Source organism: Chamaea fasciata, unplaced genomic scaffold (assembly GCF_029207755.1).
Source record: "Chamaea fasciata isolate MVZ Bird 193981 ecotype frontalis unplaced genomic scaffold, bChaFas1.0.hap1 SCAF_7, whole genome shotgun sequence".
NCBI classification, from domain to species: Eukaryota; Metazoa; Chordata; class Aves; order Passeriformes; family Sylviidae; genus Chamaea; species Chamaea fasciata.
The window spans coordinates 50,602,933-50,620,532 of record NW_027094092.1 but is presented as its reverse complement, the minus strand read 5'-3'; the positions used below and the strand labels follow the sequence as shown (position 1 = coordinate 50,620,532).

Here is a 17,600-nt window from a genome sequence, read left to right as displayed (position 1 = left end):
CAGGACATGCGCCTTTTTTAAAATTTTTTTTTTTTTTTTTTGACTGTAGATGAAACCAGGGTTTGAAAAATGTAAGAGAGCAAGAGCTACTCTGGAGTAGTCAGTGGCCAGTTGTTGGTGTTTGCTGAGGACAAGTGTGTGAGTCTCCTGAGCTCTCACTTAGTCTCCTTTTCTCTGTTCCTCCTTCTGTCTCTGCTCCTCAGCTTAAGAAACATTTCCAACAAAAGTTCAGTTGGGACTCTATGCTCCCACAGAGTTTTAGTTCAGCTCAAAATGATTTTGCTGATAAATTCCTTGTAACTCCAGAAACGTGAAGTGATTTTACCTGAAGGATAATTTGTTATAGATAGGTTGCCCATTAGTTGAGATAATCTCCAGCAATGATGATGAACAGAGATGATGAGGGATTCTACTTTTAAAATGTCTTTCTGACTAGAAAAGCAATTTGGGATCCACTTACATCTCAGTAATGAAAATTGGGTAAGGTAATAAGAGATTTCATTTTGTGAGTGAATTGACAATGCTAATACCAGGATTTTTAATTTAGGTTTAAGTGGAGTAATGGCTACTCATTCTGATGCATCATTAGTCATATTGCTTTTTAATAAGGGATTCACTTTCTTTCCCTGGTTAGCTCTAACACTGATAGCAAAGCCCAAGGAATGTGCAAATGTTTAGGGAGATCTGTTGAATATCTGTCACTGCACCATTTTAATTCTAAAAAGGAAGAAAAAGCAGTTTTCTTTCTGTGGTGAAAAACCACACATTTGCTTTTAGTACAGGGAAGATAAATAGTGCAGAGCTGTGTTTGGTAGCCTATTATAAAATACCACGAGCAATTAAAGTAAGATACATTCCCAAATAACTTCTAGAAAATATAGAAGAAAAATTGCATTGAGTGGAGGGCTCATGAAAGGGACTGGCTTTATGACAGACTGTGGGAGGAAAAAGTCTACTCTGCTCATCTCTGACAGGAATGTCTTATAAATAATGGCTGGTGAAGACTCTTTTTGCCCTAGCAAACCCACTCTCTGCTCCAAACACCTCATTCACCTTCTGCATAGATCTCTGTTCAGCATTTTTATTTCCTAGATGTCTTTTCTTTTTCTTGTCCTATTTTTTTCTCTTTTTCCTTTCTGTTCTTTAATTAAGAGCTTGTTTTGATGTTCACTGAACTCAGTGGGAATCTTTCCATCAAATTGAATGCATTAGGTCAGATTCATAATCAGCAGCCACTGAAACAACCTAACAATAGTTTTGTCACACACTGCTACAGTCTTAAATGGGATTTGCTTTAAAAAAAGCAATAGAACTAATCCATTATAAACACTTGTTAGAGCAGAGTTTTGACTGTATCTGTGTATTTACCCACACAATTTCAACCAATTTAAGACAGATTGAAATTAATGCAGACTTTTTTTCCAGGCAGGAGCATAGGGCAGTTAATTAAATCAATTTAAACTAGCGTGTTTTTAGCGACAGATACTGAGTGTTGTCTGGACTTGGGTTTGGTTGTCTTCCTTCCTTAACTGGGCAAAGCATTTTGACTTTCTGTGAGGACAAGCTGTAATGTGATGAAACACATGGGGAATCCAATGTAGACCAACCCATTGAGGTTTGAAGGCAGGACAGCAAGTTTCTGGGATGCGAACAAATGTCCACCACATTTCTCTTTCTCAGGCCTGTTTCAACATTTCTGGTGCCCCACGATCATGTGGCACCTTGCAGGTCTCGGTGTGGTTTGCAGAAGTCTGAGTAATCCATGGCCTCTAAACTGCTGAGGCAACACGCACTGTTCTGGAGCAGAGACTTCAAGGAGATCTGCAGCCTCTGGGGTCTCCAGCACAGGAAGACAACCTCACATTTTGGCTCTGCTGTCTTATTCTGCTTTTCCATTGGCCACACAAGTGCCCCTCCCTTCATCACAGTTGTCAGGGTGGAGTGCCTGAGCTCCTGAGCTGATAGCTGAAAGGAGTGGGTAGCAGGGTGCCAGGACCTCTCCAGGAGGTTGCTGTGTCCCCATGCACACACAGCAGTGGAGAAAAGGTTGCACACAGCAGGGCCAGGGGAGCACAACCAGCCAGGGTGAAATCCTTTCAGGGTAACCACCGAGAGACATCACATGGCTGGGACATTGCCAGTAAACTTAGAGTCTTCTTATCATCTTTTGTGACCTGCCAGCCTTTCTTTGAAATTATATACCTCCCAGGGATAGTGGAAACTCAGTTTTGCAGTAGTCATTTTTCAGTTTCAGAAGGAGTTATCTCCTTCAGATCTCTCTGACTCTCTGTTGTGAAATGTGAAAGAAATACAGGCCACATCTTCTCTCTTCATAAATTCAGGGGAATCCCAGATACCTGATATGCTGAACTCATTCTGTATCACTTGATTCCATGTGAGACACAATAGTTCCCAGCAGATTGGGTCATACAGGACTAGCATCCATTTCTCATTATGGCTTTCTTGAGAACTGCCCTTCTCTTCACAGCTTATAAAAGGAAAGTTGATAGGGTGAGGGCTCCAGAATGGTTGTGAAAGCACAGGGTCACTGTAGAAGTTTTAACCTAAGAAAACAACATTTTGAAATAAAACCAAAGCTGAGTGTCAACTAAAACAGGCCTTGTAGCTACAAGAAAATATTTCTGACACTGATAGAAAATAATGTTTCCACTCAGAATGCACTCTTTGAGCGTGAAATGGAAATGAACTTGCAATATTTCCAGAGATCTGTGCACAACAACAGTCTCCAAAGTCTCCATGATGTTCAGGCCTTTGGGTTACTGTGGGGTTTTTATATACAATTGAGTTGATTTATGAGATTTCCTGTTAAATTTTATTGCTCCAATGACTTTTCTTTGGTTCTTTTGAAGTAGAAAACATCATTTCTGTAGCAAATGCAAGTCGAAAGTCTTAATGGAGCATAAAAATCTGAAAGGTCATGATTTTTAGCTTCAAAATAGAGGACAGTGCACTGCTTGATACTCTTAAAAATATGAAAAGTTAATGAGGATGTTTATTGGTGATAAAGATAGAATCTTCTCCCAGACATTTGATTTTGGCTACTTGTATATTGGCTTTTTCTGGGTGCACTTTTATAAATGAGGAACACTTCTCATTCTTCACATTTCAAGATCACAGAGAAAGTTAAAAACAAAAGGCAGAAACTTTGTCCCAGGGAGATTACTCAGTACTCCTAACACCCAGTGCTTCTTCCCCTGTGAGTGCAGACTATTGGTTGCATTTTTCTGGTTTCTAGGGTTTTATAGACTACCTTCATTTATTTGACCATGTTCAAATAAATGTGAGTGCAAGCAAATTTGTAACCCATTTTGGAAGCTTATGTGAACCGTAGTAATACTGTTTACAAACCCTTAATCTAGAAAATGTCTCCTCGTGTGGATTTTTTGGGTGGGGTTTTTTGTTTGGTTTGTTTGTTTGTTTGTTTGGGGTTTGTGGATTTTCTGCTGATTTTGATTTAGTCTGAAGTCTTAAAAATATTTTTATGTACTTCTTAAGGAGTGTTTTTATTGAGCATGTAGGAACTTAGGTTAAAAAAAAATGCCTTCCTGCTGTATCACTTAATGTAGCAGACCTTGAACAGTTCACCTCCAACTGCTTGCAGGTGTTTTCTCCAGGACTGGACATGGAAAAAGCATTTTATTACAGTGTTCACTGCCGCTGTTGGTGCAGAGAGACGTAATGAGAACAAGTCGGGGGACAGATGGGGTCATGGGAAAAGCCAGGACATCAGGAGGGGCACGGCTTTCTTTCTTCTCATTAATATGGACTGTCCTGTTTTCTGTTATCTTTGCAGCAGTCCAGCACGGGGGACCTGAGGACTCTGAGGAAAGGATTGTCCCCGTACCACTCTGAGTCGCAGCTCTCGTCACTGCCACAGTACCAAGACCTGCAAAACGTAAGAGACATTTCCTTACCTGTACAGGCAGAGCTATGGGCTTCCCCAAAAGTGGGCATGGCTGGAGGGGGCAGATTACAGGGGAGCCCTCCCAAGTGGTTGTTCACCCTTAGGCTGGTGTTGCAAACATGCAGCTTAAACCTGCAGATGTTAGGAGGATGGGGAGCCCCTGGAACATAAATCTTTGCCTGAATTTATTTCAACAACTTCCCAGCATGGGGTTTCAGTCAACTGGCAGTCACTGTTGTGAATCTTTTGAAGCTAGGGTGAGTCTTGTTACACCTGCAGCTTCTTCTTGGTAAGTGCCCTGTGCCTGCAGTAAAAAAGCTGGTTGGGGAGGAAGCTTGCCAGGTGTCTGGCAGTGATGGACAGGGTTGTTTAGTGAGTAGGTCCTTAGGTTTTTCTGTATCACAAATGAAGTTTGTGTTTCCTAAGATTTGCCTGTGTTGCTCCTCAAACCACAGAAGAATCTTGACTAAAGCCTTTTGCATAAGGTGGAATCTGTGCTGCTGTGCCAGGGCATCTATGTGCCAGGCATGGCTGAGGATCCTGAGCCCTGCCAGATGTTTGCCTTCCAGATCTTTCCCTGGCTGCTTGGGCCTCTACGTTTGCATAGTGATACTGTTTTCCAGATTACAGGAGGAGTGTAGAAACTGTCAGAGACTCCTGGTGGGAGTGGGCTGTGGGTGTTATGAGCAAAATCCTGATGGTAGCACAGCTGGAGAGTCTCCCTGCTCCATGTCTGGGACACTGGTCAGCAGAGCTGCATGTCCTGTAGGACCAGTCATGTGTTGGCTGCTTGATTGGGAAATAGTCATTCTGTAGATTTAGTGTATCTCTTACAGTTATAAGGAAGGGCACAATAATAATTTAATAAAGTTTGCATAAATAAAACTCAAGTATGGAAGCCTATCCCCTTCCTATGGCAGGATGGAAGGAGATGCTTCAAGCAAAAAAAAAAAGGAGGATAAAACTGTCCAGGTGAATATTCACGTTTCTAACTTTGTGCGCCATGTGTAAAAACAGGAGACTTTATAGGGAGTGCAGAGAGACTTGAACCTGGAGATGTTTGTCTGGGTGTGCCAGCCTTAAAATTTTGGAGATTTTGCTTTGCTTCCCTGGTGCTTAGGCTTTTGATCCCCGGCTTTGTTCCAGGTTGATGACACTCAGCTTGTGCTGGTTGCCCCAAGGAGTGCTGCTACTCATGATTTTATGTTTATCTTGTCAGTCAGGCTGGGATATGTCCAGCAGCTCTCTCCAGAGGAGCTGTGCTGGGATGGGAGCTGGCATGAGAGTTTTCTGCTTGAGCATTGGCCCCCGCAGCTCACCGGGGCTGTGTGAGGGGTGGTGGCAGATGGTCCTGCCTGCTGGAGCCCTTCCTGGCTACTTGTCCCTGTTTTCTCTCCTTCCTCAAGGAAGAGATGGCACCTGGCGTTTATGGAGAGGCCTGGGTGCTGTGTGACATTCACTTTCATCTGTCACCCTAGCTGTGTTCTGGCTTCTTTGCGGGAATTTGATAGAGAAAAAACAAAACCAGCTTTGGATCCAAATTCACATTGCCTGAGATACTTATGTAGCCATTTATTTACTTATCCCTACTGAAATCCCTTTGGTTTGTGGCTTGACATGATACACTGTTTTTGTGATGAAGGATAATGATCACAGATTCGTGCAAATGTCTTTGAATTACTTGAGCATGCCCAGAAGTGGACATTTAGATGTACCTGAGTTTCTCTGTGGCTTTTTTTTTTTTAATAGCAGGCATGAGTTTGTGGGAAATCATTCTTCTTTGTGCCTGTACAGGCTTCATGTGGGTGAGTGATGGACAATTGGTGTCAGCTTCAAAGCTGTCACATCTGTTCAGGGTTTCATCATTGGCACTGCCTGTACTACTCTTTGGGAAGTTCCTCGGCACATCCCTCGCTGTCACACAGGTAACAAGCAGACATCACTGCAGCTCTGCAGGGCTCTGACATAGCCCAGTTAATGACACAGCTGGGTGTTTCTAATGTGTCCTGGATCAGGGACACCAGTGCACACTCAAGATACAGAAGCAAAAAATACTCACAGTTGCACTCTGTGCGTTGGGCTTCATGCACATGGGTAATTATAGATTTGCTCTGTAGTCTGCAGTGGTTACCAGCTATCCGGGAACAGCAGTCCTTGGAGTTAGTCTGGCCTACAAGACCCTGGCCTTTGCAAGGGAAGGAACTGATAGCTGGGTGGTCAGTCTTTCCAGCTCTGGGAACCGCCACCCAGCACCACTTCATGGAATGCCAGAGGCTCCCTGTGTCCTTTGGGAGGTGAGGGTAATTTCCTCTGGCTTGGACTCATGAGAGGAGGCAGCAACAAGCTCCTGATAGGACCTGCCATTTCCCTGGGATGAGACTAAGCTGTGTAGGCTGGCTCCATTTTTCCCATTGCCAGCAGCCTCTAGAGCTGCTCAGTCTCATGTAAGTTGATGTCCCAGGCATGAGACACCTGTAAGCCGTGCCCTGCTGAGGACTCTGTGGCCCACCTGGCATCTGGGTGTCATGGCTTAACTGCAGCTGGCAACTAAACCCCACACAGCGGCTTGCTCACTCCCCCCACATCCAGGGGAACATCCAAGACCCTTGCAGCACAGCTAAGGATGCGTGTGGGGGCTGAGACATGGCCCAGAGCTTGCACCTCTCTCTTTTCTTTGGCCTCTTCATGGGTGTTCTGGCTGTCCTGTGGACACATGCTCCGTGCAGACTTTGATGTACCTGCCCGCTGCCCTGTGGCTGTGCCACAGGCCCCTCACAGTGCCCAGGCATGAGAAGGTGACCTGAGAGCTGCTAATGGTCCTATAGCTGAAGGTACCATCACCTTGAGAAGCTCATAAACCGGCTGCCTGGAGGAACCATTTATCCACACTGGCAAAGAACACCATTAAACATGAACCAGCTTGTTGCTAGCAGTCAGGGCTAGCCTGGCTGGCTTAGACTTAAAATCTGCTAGGAGTGTTTGTGTGATTTATAATGGGAATCCTGCCTTTGGTGGGAGTAACTGTAGAGATTTGTAATGGAAATACTAAGGCTAGTGTGGATGGAGTGTGGGTGGAAAAGTGTGTGTGAAAACACCAGCAGGAATTCTAGAAGAAGGGATGCTTTGGCCTGTGCTGATGGCCCAGGACGTGACTGGCAGCAAACAAATGGGTAAACACCACAGGATGTGTGGTTTGTGTCAGGGCTGGGAGGTCTGTGCTGTGATAAGGCCACGGCACAGATGGCTCATCAGCAGAGGGACTGGTTCCCTGATAACGTGGAGCAGTGTCACACCATGGCTTTTCTTCCTGCGGTTCCAAGAGGAAGGAGTAGATAAGATGACCAAAGTGATGGAAAGAAGGCAACAGGCAGCAGCTTTCCTAGAGTTTTTGGAGGGTAAGCAAGATGCTGAGATAAAGATCAGCCTGTAATAACCACAGACTCCTAAGGCATGTGAAAAAGATGTCCCAGAACCCATTTCTTTGCTGTCAATGAGGAGAGATGCCAGGGCTCTCATTCGGACTTGCTAATGGGTGTCCCTTGTTTTCTGTGCCACACACAGTGACCCTGACTACCTTTTGGTGAACATATGAATGTGTGTTTGTAGGTGTGTGGATGTGAGTGACATTTTAGGTTAAAATAATCATCACCTTCCCCTTCCTTAAGTTTTTCTACTGAGTTCGTAGTGTTCCCTTGCTGAGGAGCAGGAACTCCTAGTGGTTCCCTATCTGGGTGCAGGAGGTTTGTGGTGCTGTAGGTGGTGACTGGAGACCATCCTGGGTCTGGAACTGGGAATCCCTGGGGAAAGTACCTGCAGATACACTCTGAGAGATTTCTGTTAGAGTATTCAAACCTGCTTTTCTCGGGAGTCTGTATAGACTACAGACCAGAGTGGGGAGACACAATTTCTTTTTCCCCTCTAAATCTATTCAAAAACCAACAAGGTCTAAAGGAAAATGCAAAGAAGTAGTAGTGGGGTTATGTAGTGGAGAGCACTCAACTTAGAGGGCTGCTGAGTCTCTGGCTTCCTGACACTATTTCTGATTGTATTTTTCTCCAGTGCCCACTCCTTAGCATTCTTGAAGGATGCAAAACCTGGGAGATACCTCTGGCAGCCTGGCTGCAGCACCAGCCCCTTCCTTTGGTTCCCACCATGCTGTCACAATGAGTCACATTTTGTACCTCTGCCTTGTAGGGTTGCTCGGGGGAAGTGTATTTCATTTTGCCAGATGGCGCACTTGCGATCACAAAAACAAGCCCAAATGTTTGTGGTCTGTAGGTGTAAAGAGAAGCCATTAGATGGAGTGGGAAGGGATGATGAGTCCTTGGCTGAAGTCTCTCTGCTGAGCCTGTGAGAGCAGTGGTGAAGAGTGATGTGAGGTGAGGGCACAGAGTAGCTAAACCCCAGCCCCAATGGCAGTCCTATCTCTCCCTTTTGGCTGGGAAGGCAGTGGTCTCCATCCTGTTCAGTACAAGGGCTAAAGCAGAAGCAAAGTGAGAAGACAACTCTGTATCTCTCCCTCAGCTCCCTGCAGAGGAAGGACAAAGCTGGCTCCTGAACCAACCTGGTGTAGGCAAGGAGATGTAACTGTGGCCCAAGCCTGGTCTTGGGTCACTCTGGGAAACCCAGAGAGCAAGTTTTGTAGTCCCTCCTCAGCCTGCATGTGAGTAAATCTATTTCTCTCAGGGAGAGCTGGATCAGCTTTGTAGAACAAACCTGACTTTTAAAATCGAGCTTGAAATGGCAAAAGATCACCACACTGTTCTCTTTGTGATGTCCTGATGATGCACCCAGAAGAGTCAGGGAAACCCTTGGAGCATTGATTGCCCCTGCAGAATCCCCTGGTGCACTGGGGACCTTAGCAGGGCCCCAGGGTGTCCCAGCACAGCACAGCAACGCCTCCACTGCCAGCAAGGAACTCCCAACCCCTCACAGTGCTACATGAAGCCCCTGGACAGGAGGATCCCTGGCTGCCCAGTGCCTCTGGCATCCCCAGGACTGCATTTGCATCTTCAACATCTCATTGTGGCCTCTCAAAATGCCTTCAACCCCTTCTGTTGCTGCAGAACCCCATCCTGTGCAGTGCCCTGATGGTCCCCTGCGTTGTCTATCCCTGCACCCCTCCCCTGTAGCTGTCAGGTGAGCTGAGCACAGCTGGTGTGTGTCAGAAGATGACTCTAGGCTGGTTTCTCACCTTCCCACATCAGTGATGGCCATGCTGCCTCTTTAGGCAGGGGGAAGCAATGATTGAGAGAAGCGTGAGAAGCATGGCAGATGCAGCTCCGTCCCACTGGCTTCACTAATACCACCAGGATGTTATTGAGCAGACAAAAAGAGAAATTCAACGTAGCTGATCTGCTGCTGCAGCAACAGGAGCTGTGGAAGAGAAAGTAAAATGAAAGGTTTGTTAGGATTTATGGCCCAGGGACTGCTATGGTGAAGCTTCAGGGTGTATCACCAGCAGCTGAGAACAAACCAATCCATTTTTGAAAGCAGCTGCCCTTCATCTGCTGCTATTGCAGAGGCTCTGAGCAGTGGGTGGCTTTTTTCCTCATGATAGCTAACCAGCACAAAGTTTGGCAGTGTCAAAGTTTGGGGATTTGATGAGCAAAAGAGGCATTGACAGGCTGTGCCCATAATCTGTCCGTACAAGTAACCACAGAAAGCAAGAAAAATTCATCTGCTTTGAGGATCTGCTGTAGGTTCTCATGCTCATTTTTCATGTACCTTTGTGTGGGGCTGGCAGTGGGTCGGGGGAGAGGCAGGGGCACAACAGACCCTTGCTCTGCCACAGATCTGGAAGGGCAGCCAGGCTGAGATGGAGACCTGAGGGACCATACAGCGTGCACAGGTATCCTCCTGTGCCTGCATGCATCCTCTGCCCACTTAGAGGCTTTCACCTGCATCATCCCCAAATCAGATTTGCTTCAAAATCATGAAAGTCTTGAAAATGCCCACCGTTTCCTTCTGAAAACAAATGTGTTGACGTTCCTTTATCAAAAGTAGTAGCTCCTCTCAAAATCCTTACGCTGACAGTGCCCCTGTGAGTCAGTCAGAGTTAGTGCACTTGTCTGCGGGTGCGGCGTGGGGTTGCTCTGCCCGGACAGATTTGTTCTGTTTTCCTGTGTCAGGTGGTTACGGGCTGAAACTGCTCTGAATATGTCACGTCGGTAAGGGTTTCACAGTCCGAGGGGACAGCTGAAGCTGTCGGTGGTGATTTTACCGGGGTGCACCCGTCCCAGCAGCCCAGCGCTGTCGCCAGCCCGGAGTGGCCGCTCCTCTCCGCCACCGCTGCCGGAGGAGGCTGACTCACCGGCTCTGCGCGCTCCGAGGAGCCTCCCGAGTCTGGAGCTGCCATCCACTCAGTGCTGAGAAAAGACACCCTTCCTGTTTGTAATGACATCCAGTTGCAAACAATGTCCTGACTTTGTTTTTTCGGTTCGGGGCATTCCCTGAAATCTTCCCTTCTGTGCCCCAGCACAGCCCGTACAGCCAGCGCTGTGTCATGCCTGCCAGGGAGAGGAGCTATTCTTTTGTTGGGTGTTTGTGATGTTTGCTGAGAAAGCAATGAAACAGTTAAGTTGTTTCTTTAATAATCAGAAAGCACCATGTAAGTCCTTGTTTTTACTAGTTAGACATCCTCGCGTGCTGGGGACACCACGAAGATGAAGGAGGAGGTGGCTGAGACACACAGACGGGCTCTGTCTGGCTCCTGTGTGGATCCAGCAGTTAATTCATGGATTTGAATGTTTACATGACCAGCTGCTCTCTATGATTAAAGGCAGCAAATTAAGTAATGCTAAAGGAGATTATCATCTGCAATAAAGTCCCTTGATTTGATAAGAAAGATGCTAATACAGAGTACTGATGGCTCTGAACTCACTGGTCAGTGGCCAGGACCTGTGTAGAGCTGGGGGCTGTCTAGGAATCTTCCACAGGTTCCTTCTTCTGTGCCTGGTGGCAGGTGCTTGCAGCTGCAGGGCAGCTCACTGTGTCTTTGGGAACGTGCAGCCATTTATGGGCCCAAGAAGGGAACTGGTGGTTCGGTTTGAGCTGGATGCTGGCAGGCTTTCTGCACAGTAGGCGTGGAACAACAACAGCCAGACACCATCACTGCTCTGGATCATCTGCCAGGCAGACAGGATACATGCCGGTGCTCCCTGGCTCCAGCAAGGGTGTCCCATGCTCAGTATCAGAGGTCTGGCATAATCTGCAGTGGAGTGGCAGAAAGGTGTGGTCAGTAGAGGAGCCAGCGCAGGTGGCTTCTTTGTGCCTCCAGGAAATCTTGTAGCCAGCAAGGAGCCCTGGGGCTGCTGCCAGAGTAGCCACCAGGTAGCCCTGTCCCTGCAGGGCCACGCGAGGAGCTGGGCTCCCTCAGGAGCAGCACACGTAGTGGCAATGGCAGAGCTGCCGAGGGCATGAAAAGATGCAGCAGGGAGGGAAGGGACTTTGCAGGAAGGGAGGGTGGAATGTCAGCCGGGAGTCATGACACGCTTCAGCGCTGCCGGCGCTTTGTTTCAGCCATTAACCCCTCCGCAGCTGCAGGGCAGCGGGGCACGGGAAATGTGGCCCGGGATGCAAAATGGTGAGGGGGCCCAAGGAATTTCTCAGGCTGGTCGTAACAGGAGATTTTTTTTTGTGTGTGATCACCCAGGAATGCTGCTCATCTTTGTGTGAAGGGAGATTTCTCATTCTGAATGGCTATCAGTCCTTGTGAGCCCAGTGCTTGCCCTTGGTGCTGCCTGTGCTACTCTTCTTCAGGGTTTTGGTGCATTCCCTGCCTTCCCTTCGCGAATGCCACAGTGGCCTTGTGCTCTCAGCCCTTGGTTTTGCTGCTGGTTTTCCCCATCTGCCCCCAGCACTGCCTGGCTGGAGCTCCTCCAGGCACTTGCTTAAACTTGTAGCCACATGTGCCATTCACAAAGCAAAAATGTGCTGGGCCCCCTGTTCTGTTGGCATACCAGGGCTGGGGTGCCAGTCGTGGCATCTCTCCATGGTACTGCCTGGCTCTGCCACCCACTTTCCTTGAACTGTGGGCATGTTACTGCCTCCTGCTTGTCTCTTAACGGTTCCTAATTTGCAGAGTGGCATTGACACCTTTGTTTATTGATTTTTTATTTAAAACACCTGGATGGTGACAGGTGCTAAGGAAGGGTCCAAGTACACTTCAAACTTGGGTAAGCGGGCTGCAAACAAAACCACTGTGAGATAAATAGATGTGCCTGGGAATTTTATTGTGAGCTGCCTGACAGTGCCTGATGTAATGTTATTTTCTGTGTTCTGTCTCGGCAATAAAACTTCACGGTGTCTGATATGACTCCATTTAGCTTTAATGTTGTCTGAGTTATGCCATTAGAAAAATGTGGCTTATATAATCAGGTTTGAATTTGAATTCTAAATGCTTGTTTTTTGAAATGGGAGGCAAAAATTAATAGAAGGCAAGGGGAAGATATGAGGTTCAGAAGCATTAATATTTGCTCATATGTTCCACGTTGGTCTGAAGCATTCTCAGTGCCTAGGTTGTGCCTTCTGGCTGAAGTAAAACCAGCATGATGTTCTCTGCTGGGTTTTGAAATGCTGCCTTTTGCAGTCTTTCTGCTGATCAGGAGTAGCTCTCTTGGAGGTGAGGCAGGAAAGGGTGTCATTAAACGACGATATAATTGAGCAAAAGGAGATTGAAAACTGATGGAAGGCCCAGGGTCTCATGTCTTTTCAGATCCCTGGAGGAATCAAGGAGAAATTGTTTATCACAATTTCTTTGTGGGTTTTTGTTTTTTTTTTTTTTTTTTAAATTTCTGATCCAAAACATCTGAAAGAGAAAACACCTGTCATCCCCAGCTAGGTTCTTATCTTCTTGGGTTCCAAAGCATTCCCACTGCTATTAAGAGATGTTCCTATTTTAAGCCTTACGTTACCTCTGTGGAGGTGTGTCATTATCGGGATTTCACAGTGTGCCCTGTTGCAGAGAGTCTTATTAATTTTGGTCCCCCAAATACACAGGAATGGAGTATCCATGGCAGTGCTTGTCAGCATCAATGCTGGACCACATCCCATGCAGCCAGATAGAGCCAGCAAGGATTCATTAGGAAACTTAGTCTTAGACACTGGTAATGACATCGTGGTGTGACACAGCAGCAGATGTTCACCAGCAGCTGCAAGTTGAGGCCTCTGCTCTTCATTTTTTTGGTGTCAGATTGGAAAGGATCATTGGCTGTATTTGTGGTCTGGGGATTTTCTTTCTCACATTAGCACTATTGCTTTGCTGATGGTTTTTGGCTGGGGTGGTGAATGGGGCTACTTTGATTTGCTTTGTTTTCTGCTTTGGGTTGGAGGGTGTCAGTGTCATTCTAGCAACAGAGAATTGGAAAACTCATCCCCTGTGTGTAGCTTATTGTTTCAAGGATGCTCTGGCATGAAAGACTGCAGAGTTTCTCTCTCTTTTCTTAGTCAGTTACACAGCTGGACTGTGACTCTCCATACAAACTTGGAGACAAACCCTGCAGGCTCCAGGGAGAGGTTTCTGGGGGGGACTCAGATAGCATTGAGCTTCTCTGATGAGTTTGTGGTTTCAGCGTGCACGGCGTGGGGTGGGTGGGATGGGGAGGGGACTGATGCCACATGGGAGCAGTAAGCTCAGAGAAGTGCATTGGTCCCATCACTGATACCAGCAAATATTCAGCACTGATCTGCTTGAAATGGAGGAGCAAGCAAGGGCTGAAAGGGAAATGTGTTCAGTGGCGCACAGAGACAGCAGAGGAATAGCTCTTGTTCTCGTTTTCCCAGTGGAAAATGGCCTGGGTATGGGAGTACTTGGCACTGTCCTCCCTTGAGGGATGCAAAGAGTCTCATCAGGACGCTCTCAGGACATTACAGTCGCAGAACCATCCTGGCAGCAGAGACAGGACTGTTCTGTCTGTGGCTGAACTCATCAGAGATCCATGCCACAGTGATCTCGAGTGTTCTGAGCAGTCACAGTGGTTTGGAGAGAAGCAAGAGCACCTACTTGCTGAGGAAGCATAGGATGGGTCACACACAGCTCCACAGCCTCTGGTTCTCTGGGACTTTTGTTTCTTGAGGAGAACTATCTTTGAGTCTCAGAGGTGCAGTGGTTGATAAATCTCAGAGGTGCAGTGGTTGATAAACCTTGTGCATAGGTTCCTGCAAGCACCTGGGAACTCAGAGACATAACCTATACCCCCTCTCCTCAATTATACTGATAATCTCACTGCTGGGCAGCTCTTCCTTTGGTAGGGTGACTATGGCCATGGGCGTAGCTGAAAGTGGTATGCTATTTCTCAACATCTTTATTATAAATTTTAATGGTATTTTTGGTGAGTTCTGAGCTGTCTTGCAACACCATTCATTTATACAATTATGCAATGCCTCAGCCACATATCTGAGGGTGAAGAGTAAACCACCTCTGAACTACCAAACACTATTAAAACCCAGCAAGTGGAAAAGCCTTATGTCCATCTAATACAAAGACTGTGTGCTCGACAAAACCAGACGGGGAGAGGAAACTGAGAGTGATGCTTGCCTCAAAACACTCCATATTGCTTTTTGCCTATATGGACAATTTCTGCTTCTTAGGATGTAACCAGATTAACCTTGCTATTATTGTCTGCCAGGGTGCTGAGTCAGTTGTGTTCCTATGTCTGTGAAAATGCCAGCTAGAGGGAACAGGAAGGGCAAGGGTTTCTGTGGTGGTGGGGGTCCTCAGATCAGCTGAGCTAGAATGCCGGGGGGCAGCTATGGGAATTCTTGCCTACAGTTTCCAAATGCATCTGTTCTAGCTCTGAGGAATCTGCTCCATATGTGCAATTTTACTTATTACTTTAACACTGACTTTGAGAGATTTTCCCTGCCCTCCTTCCAATCTCCTGTCTCAAATCTCTGGTTCCCTCTCCTCTGCATTTCACCTCAATGGGTTTCCTGCTGGGTAAAATACACATCCTCCTCTTCCTTCCCATTCGCTCCCTTCTCCCACTGTTGGCAGTTTTCCAGTATAGCAACCTTGACCTTATCTCCATTTCTTTCCATTTCCTCCTCTTCAGCTGAGACTATCGGTGAACTCTGCCCGTTTTCCTCTCCTCCATCCTCCAAAGGCTGCCCATGCATCCTGCTGGCCATGTATCCTGCTGGATATGTTGTCACTTCTTTCCTTGCTGACTGCAGTCCCCTCAGTTCTGGCCTCCTTTATGTGTGCCTCTGTGCAGGAAGCTGATAGGAGTTTGGCTGAAGCTTTTTTTCTTTTGTGAACCACACTGAAATTGGTGGGAATGAAGCACCAAGCCCTTTAAAAAACACCGACTCTTTGTGTGTCAGGAAAGAGCCTTCCCTAAGGGTGCAGCTGCACAAGAAGCTCTGACTGCAGTGATGAATATTGAGCCACCCTAAGCCGTGTGTGTATTTTTGATGCTTGAATCCCATAGCTATAAAGAGAGGGGATGTTGGTGAGATCCTCGCTCACTCCCCCACCTTCTTCACAAGTGTATTTGACCTTTTGTAGCACCAGCCTGGCATGGTGGGGAGGTCTCTGTGGCCTGGGGCAATGGGCCAGTGGTGTGGCCATGTGGTGCACTCACCATTGCTGATGATGGCACGCAGCAGTTTGGACATGTCTGTCTGTTGGCTGGGGCTTTCGGCTTCCAAGCTAAGGATTAAGGATCATGCCTGTTTTAGAAATGAAGTAATCTGTCACTTAGACCTTGACTACAAGTTTTGGGTCTACCTCTTTTGCTGCATTTCTCATTGTTTAAATTTTTTTTTTCCTTCTTCAGTCGAATTCTCTACCTGTACTCAGGGGCCACGCAGTTGACTGCCCTTGTCTGAGAAGGAAGGTGACCCTTTGGATGGTGTGGCATTTTTGTGTGATATGATACATCCAGCATATCACTGTGTTTGCAAAAAACCACTGTGTTTTATCTTGTCAGTATGGTGATTGGTTAAGTGTGATCAAGCTCTTTAGAAAACATTTCTCTCTAATCATTTTTGTTTCATTTGTATTCTGTAATAATTTTGAGAGTGATTGAGATCATGGAAGTGCTTTGTAGCTCATTAGTGACTTCAGTTATGTGAGGAGAAGCTGCTGCTCTCTTTCATATGGGAGACCTCGTGATCTACTCTACTTTGGCAGGAAACTGTATTTAAAATGTTGTCAGCAGCCATATCCAGCAGAATTCCTTTTGACTTCGTCATATTACTCTCAACTCCAAAGAAATATTGAATGTTAGACCTTTGCTTGGCATTTCCTGTGTTTGTTCTGAAGAGGGCCATGGGAGAAGATCCATATGAAGTATGACCATTAACTCCTGAATATTCTTCTTTTGGTTGTCATGAACCTGATCACTTACAGAAAGAAAGCATCTTTCCTGATGAAGCCAGAGTAATTATGCATGCATTGGTGTCTCTGACCTCTGTGGGAAGCTGATCCTGGAGGGACTGTGTTGCATTTACCAGACCTGTGAGAAATTTGTAGCCCATTTTGCAGTTGAAAGTTGCAGCTGTAGGCTGGCTGGATCCAGTCCCTAGTGCTCCCTCCCCAGCCTCTGTCTTTTCTGTCTGATGTTATGAACAGGGTGGCTGAGGATACGTCCCCAGGTGGCCACAGCTCCAGCAAGCTGTAATGCTCTGCCTCTAGGTCCAGAACCATGCCCATCCTGAGAGTGCCTCTGCTTTTTCAGTCTGTTAAATAACCTTGGTGATTTATTATGGGGTTACTAAGTCTAACTTTCCTTTTTCTGAGATGCCACCCCCTCTTCAAAGGAAGTTTGTGTATCACCTGCAACTCAGTTCATGCAGGTTGCTATTATGAGTAAATGGCTGTTGGCCATGGCATGGGTTAGGCACAGGTCAGTGGCCAGGGCTTGAAATGCTCCATGCCTTTTTGTCTGTAGCCTAATGGATTAGCCCCTCTTTTCCTTTAATACATCCACATGAATGCTGTTATGGGTAAAAAGGACCCTACAACTTAAACCATTTGGAAGAATGAGAGCTGAGAAAGTGCCCCTCCTTTGGTTCTCCTTTACTGTAAAAGTGGTGAGGCACTGGCACAGGCTGCCCACAGAAGTTTTGGGTGCTCCATCCCTGGAATTGTTCAAGGCCAGGCTGTGCGGAGCTTTAAGCAACCTGATTTAGTGGAAGGTTCCCTGCCCATGGCAGGGGGTTGGAGCTAGCGGATCTTTGGGGTTCCATCCAACTCAAACCATTCTGTGTTTCTATTATTCTATGATTCTTCTGGCACAACTAATTTGCTGGCCCTGTCATGGAAGGCAAAGTGATGAGACAAAGCATAAAACATGCTGAGTTTTTAAACACAGAATAGACGTGAATGGAGTGCCTCGTGTGTTGTGTGTGAAAGCATTCCTGTGATGGTGCTACATGCCGCTCTGCCATCCTAATTTGCTTTCAGAGGCCCCCAAGTATAATAATTCTTTGTGTTTCCTAAAGGATGTGAAGACTAAATACAAGTTTGGTCAATGATTTCATTGTTGATTTCTCCCGGAGTTACAAAGCAATGCAAAAATATTAGGGACAGGCAGGGTGCATCTCACTGAATAAAGATATTGTGTCTCTCATAATTCAAGCTGCATGCCTGTAGAAAAAGGAAAGCCCTATGAAAAATGCTTACAAGGCTGGTTGGACAGTAGAAATCTTTTGTAAAAATGTCATTTCG

General features: G+C 46.5%; 1 protein-coding gene across 1 annotated transcript in view; it reads left to right on the top strand.

Annotated features, from left to right (window-relative positions):
- The window catches only part of CCDC85C (coiled-coil domain containing 85C), a 109,652-nt gene that overhangs the window by 79,415 nt on the left and 12,637 nt on the right, over positions 1 to 17,600 (top strand). Inside the window, exon 3 of the mRNA XM_066188781.1 lies at positions 3,815 to 3,916. Within this exon, the coding sequence (XP_066044878.1) occupies positions 3,815 to 3,916 (102 nt within the window). The remainder of the gene's footprint in view (positions 1 to 3,814; positions 3,917 to 17,600) is intronic.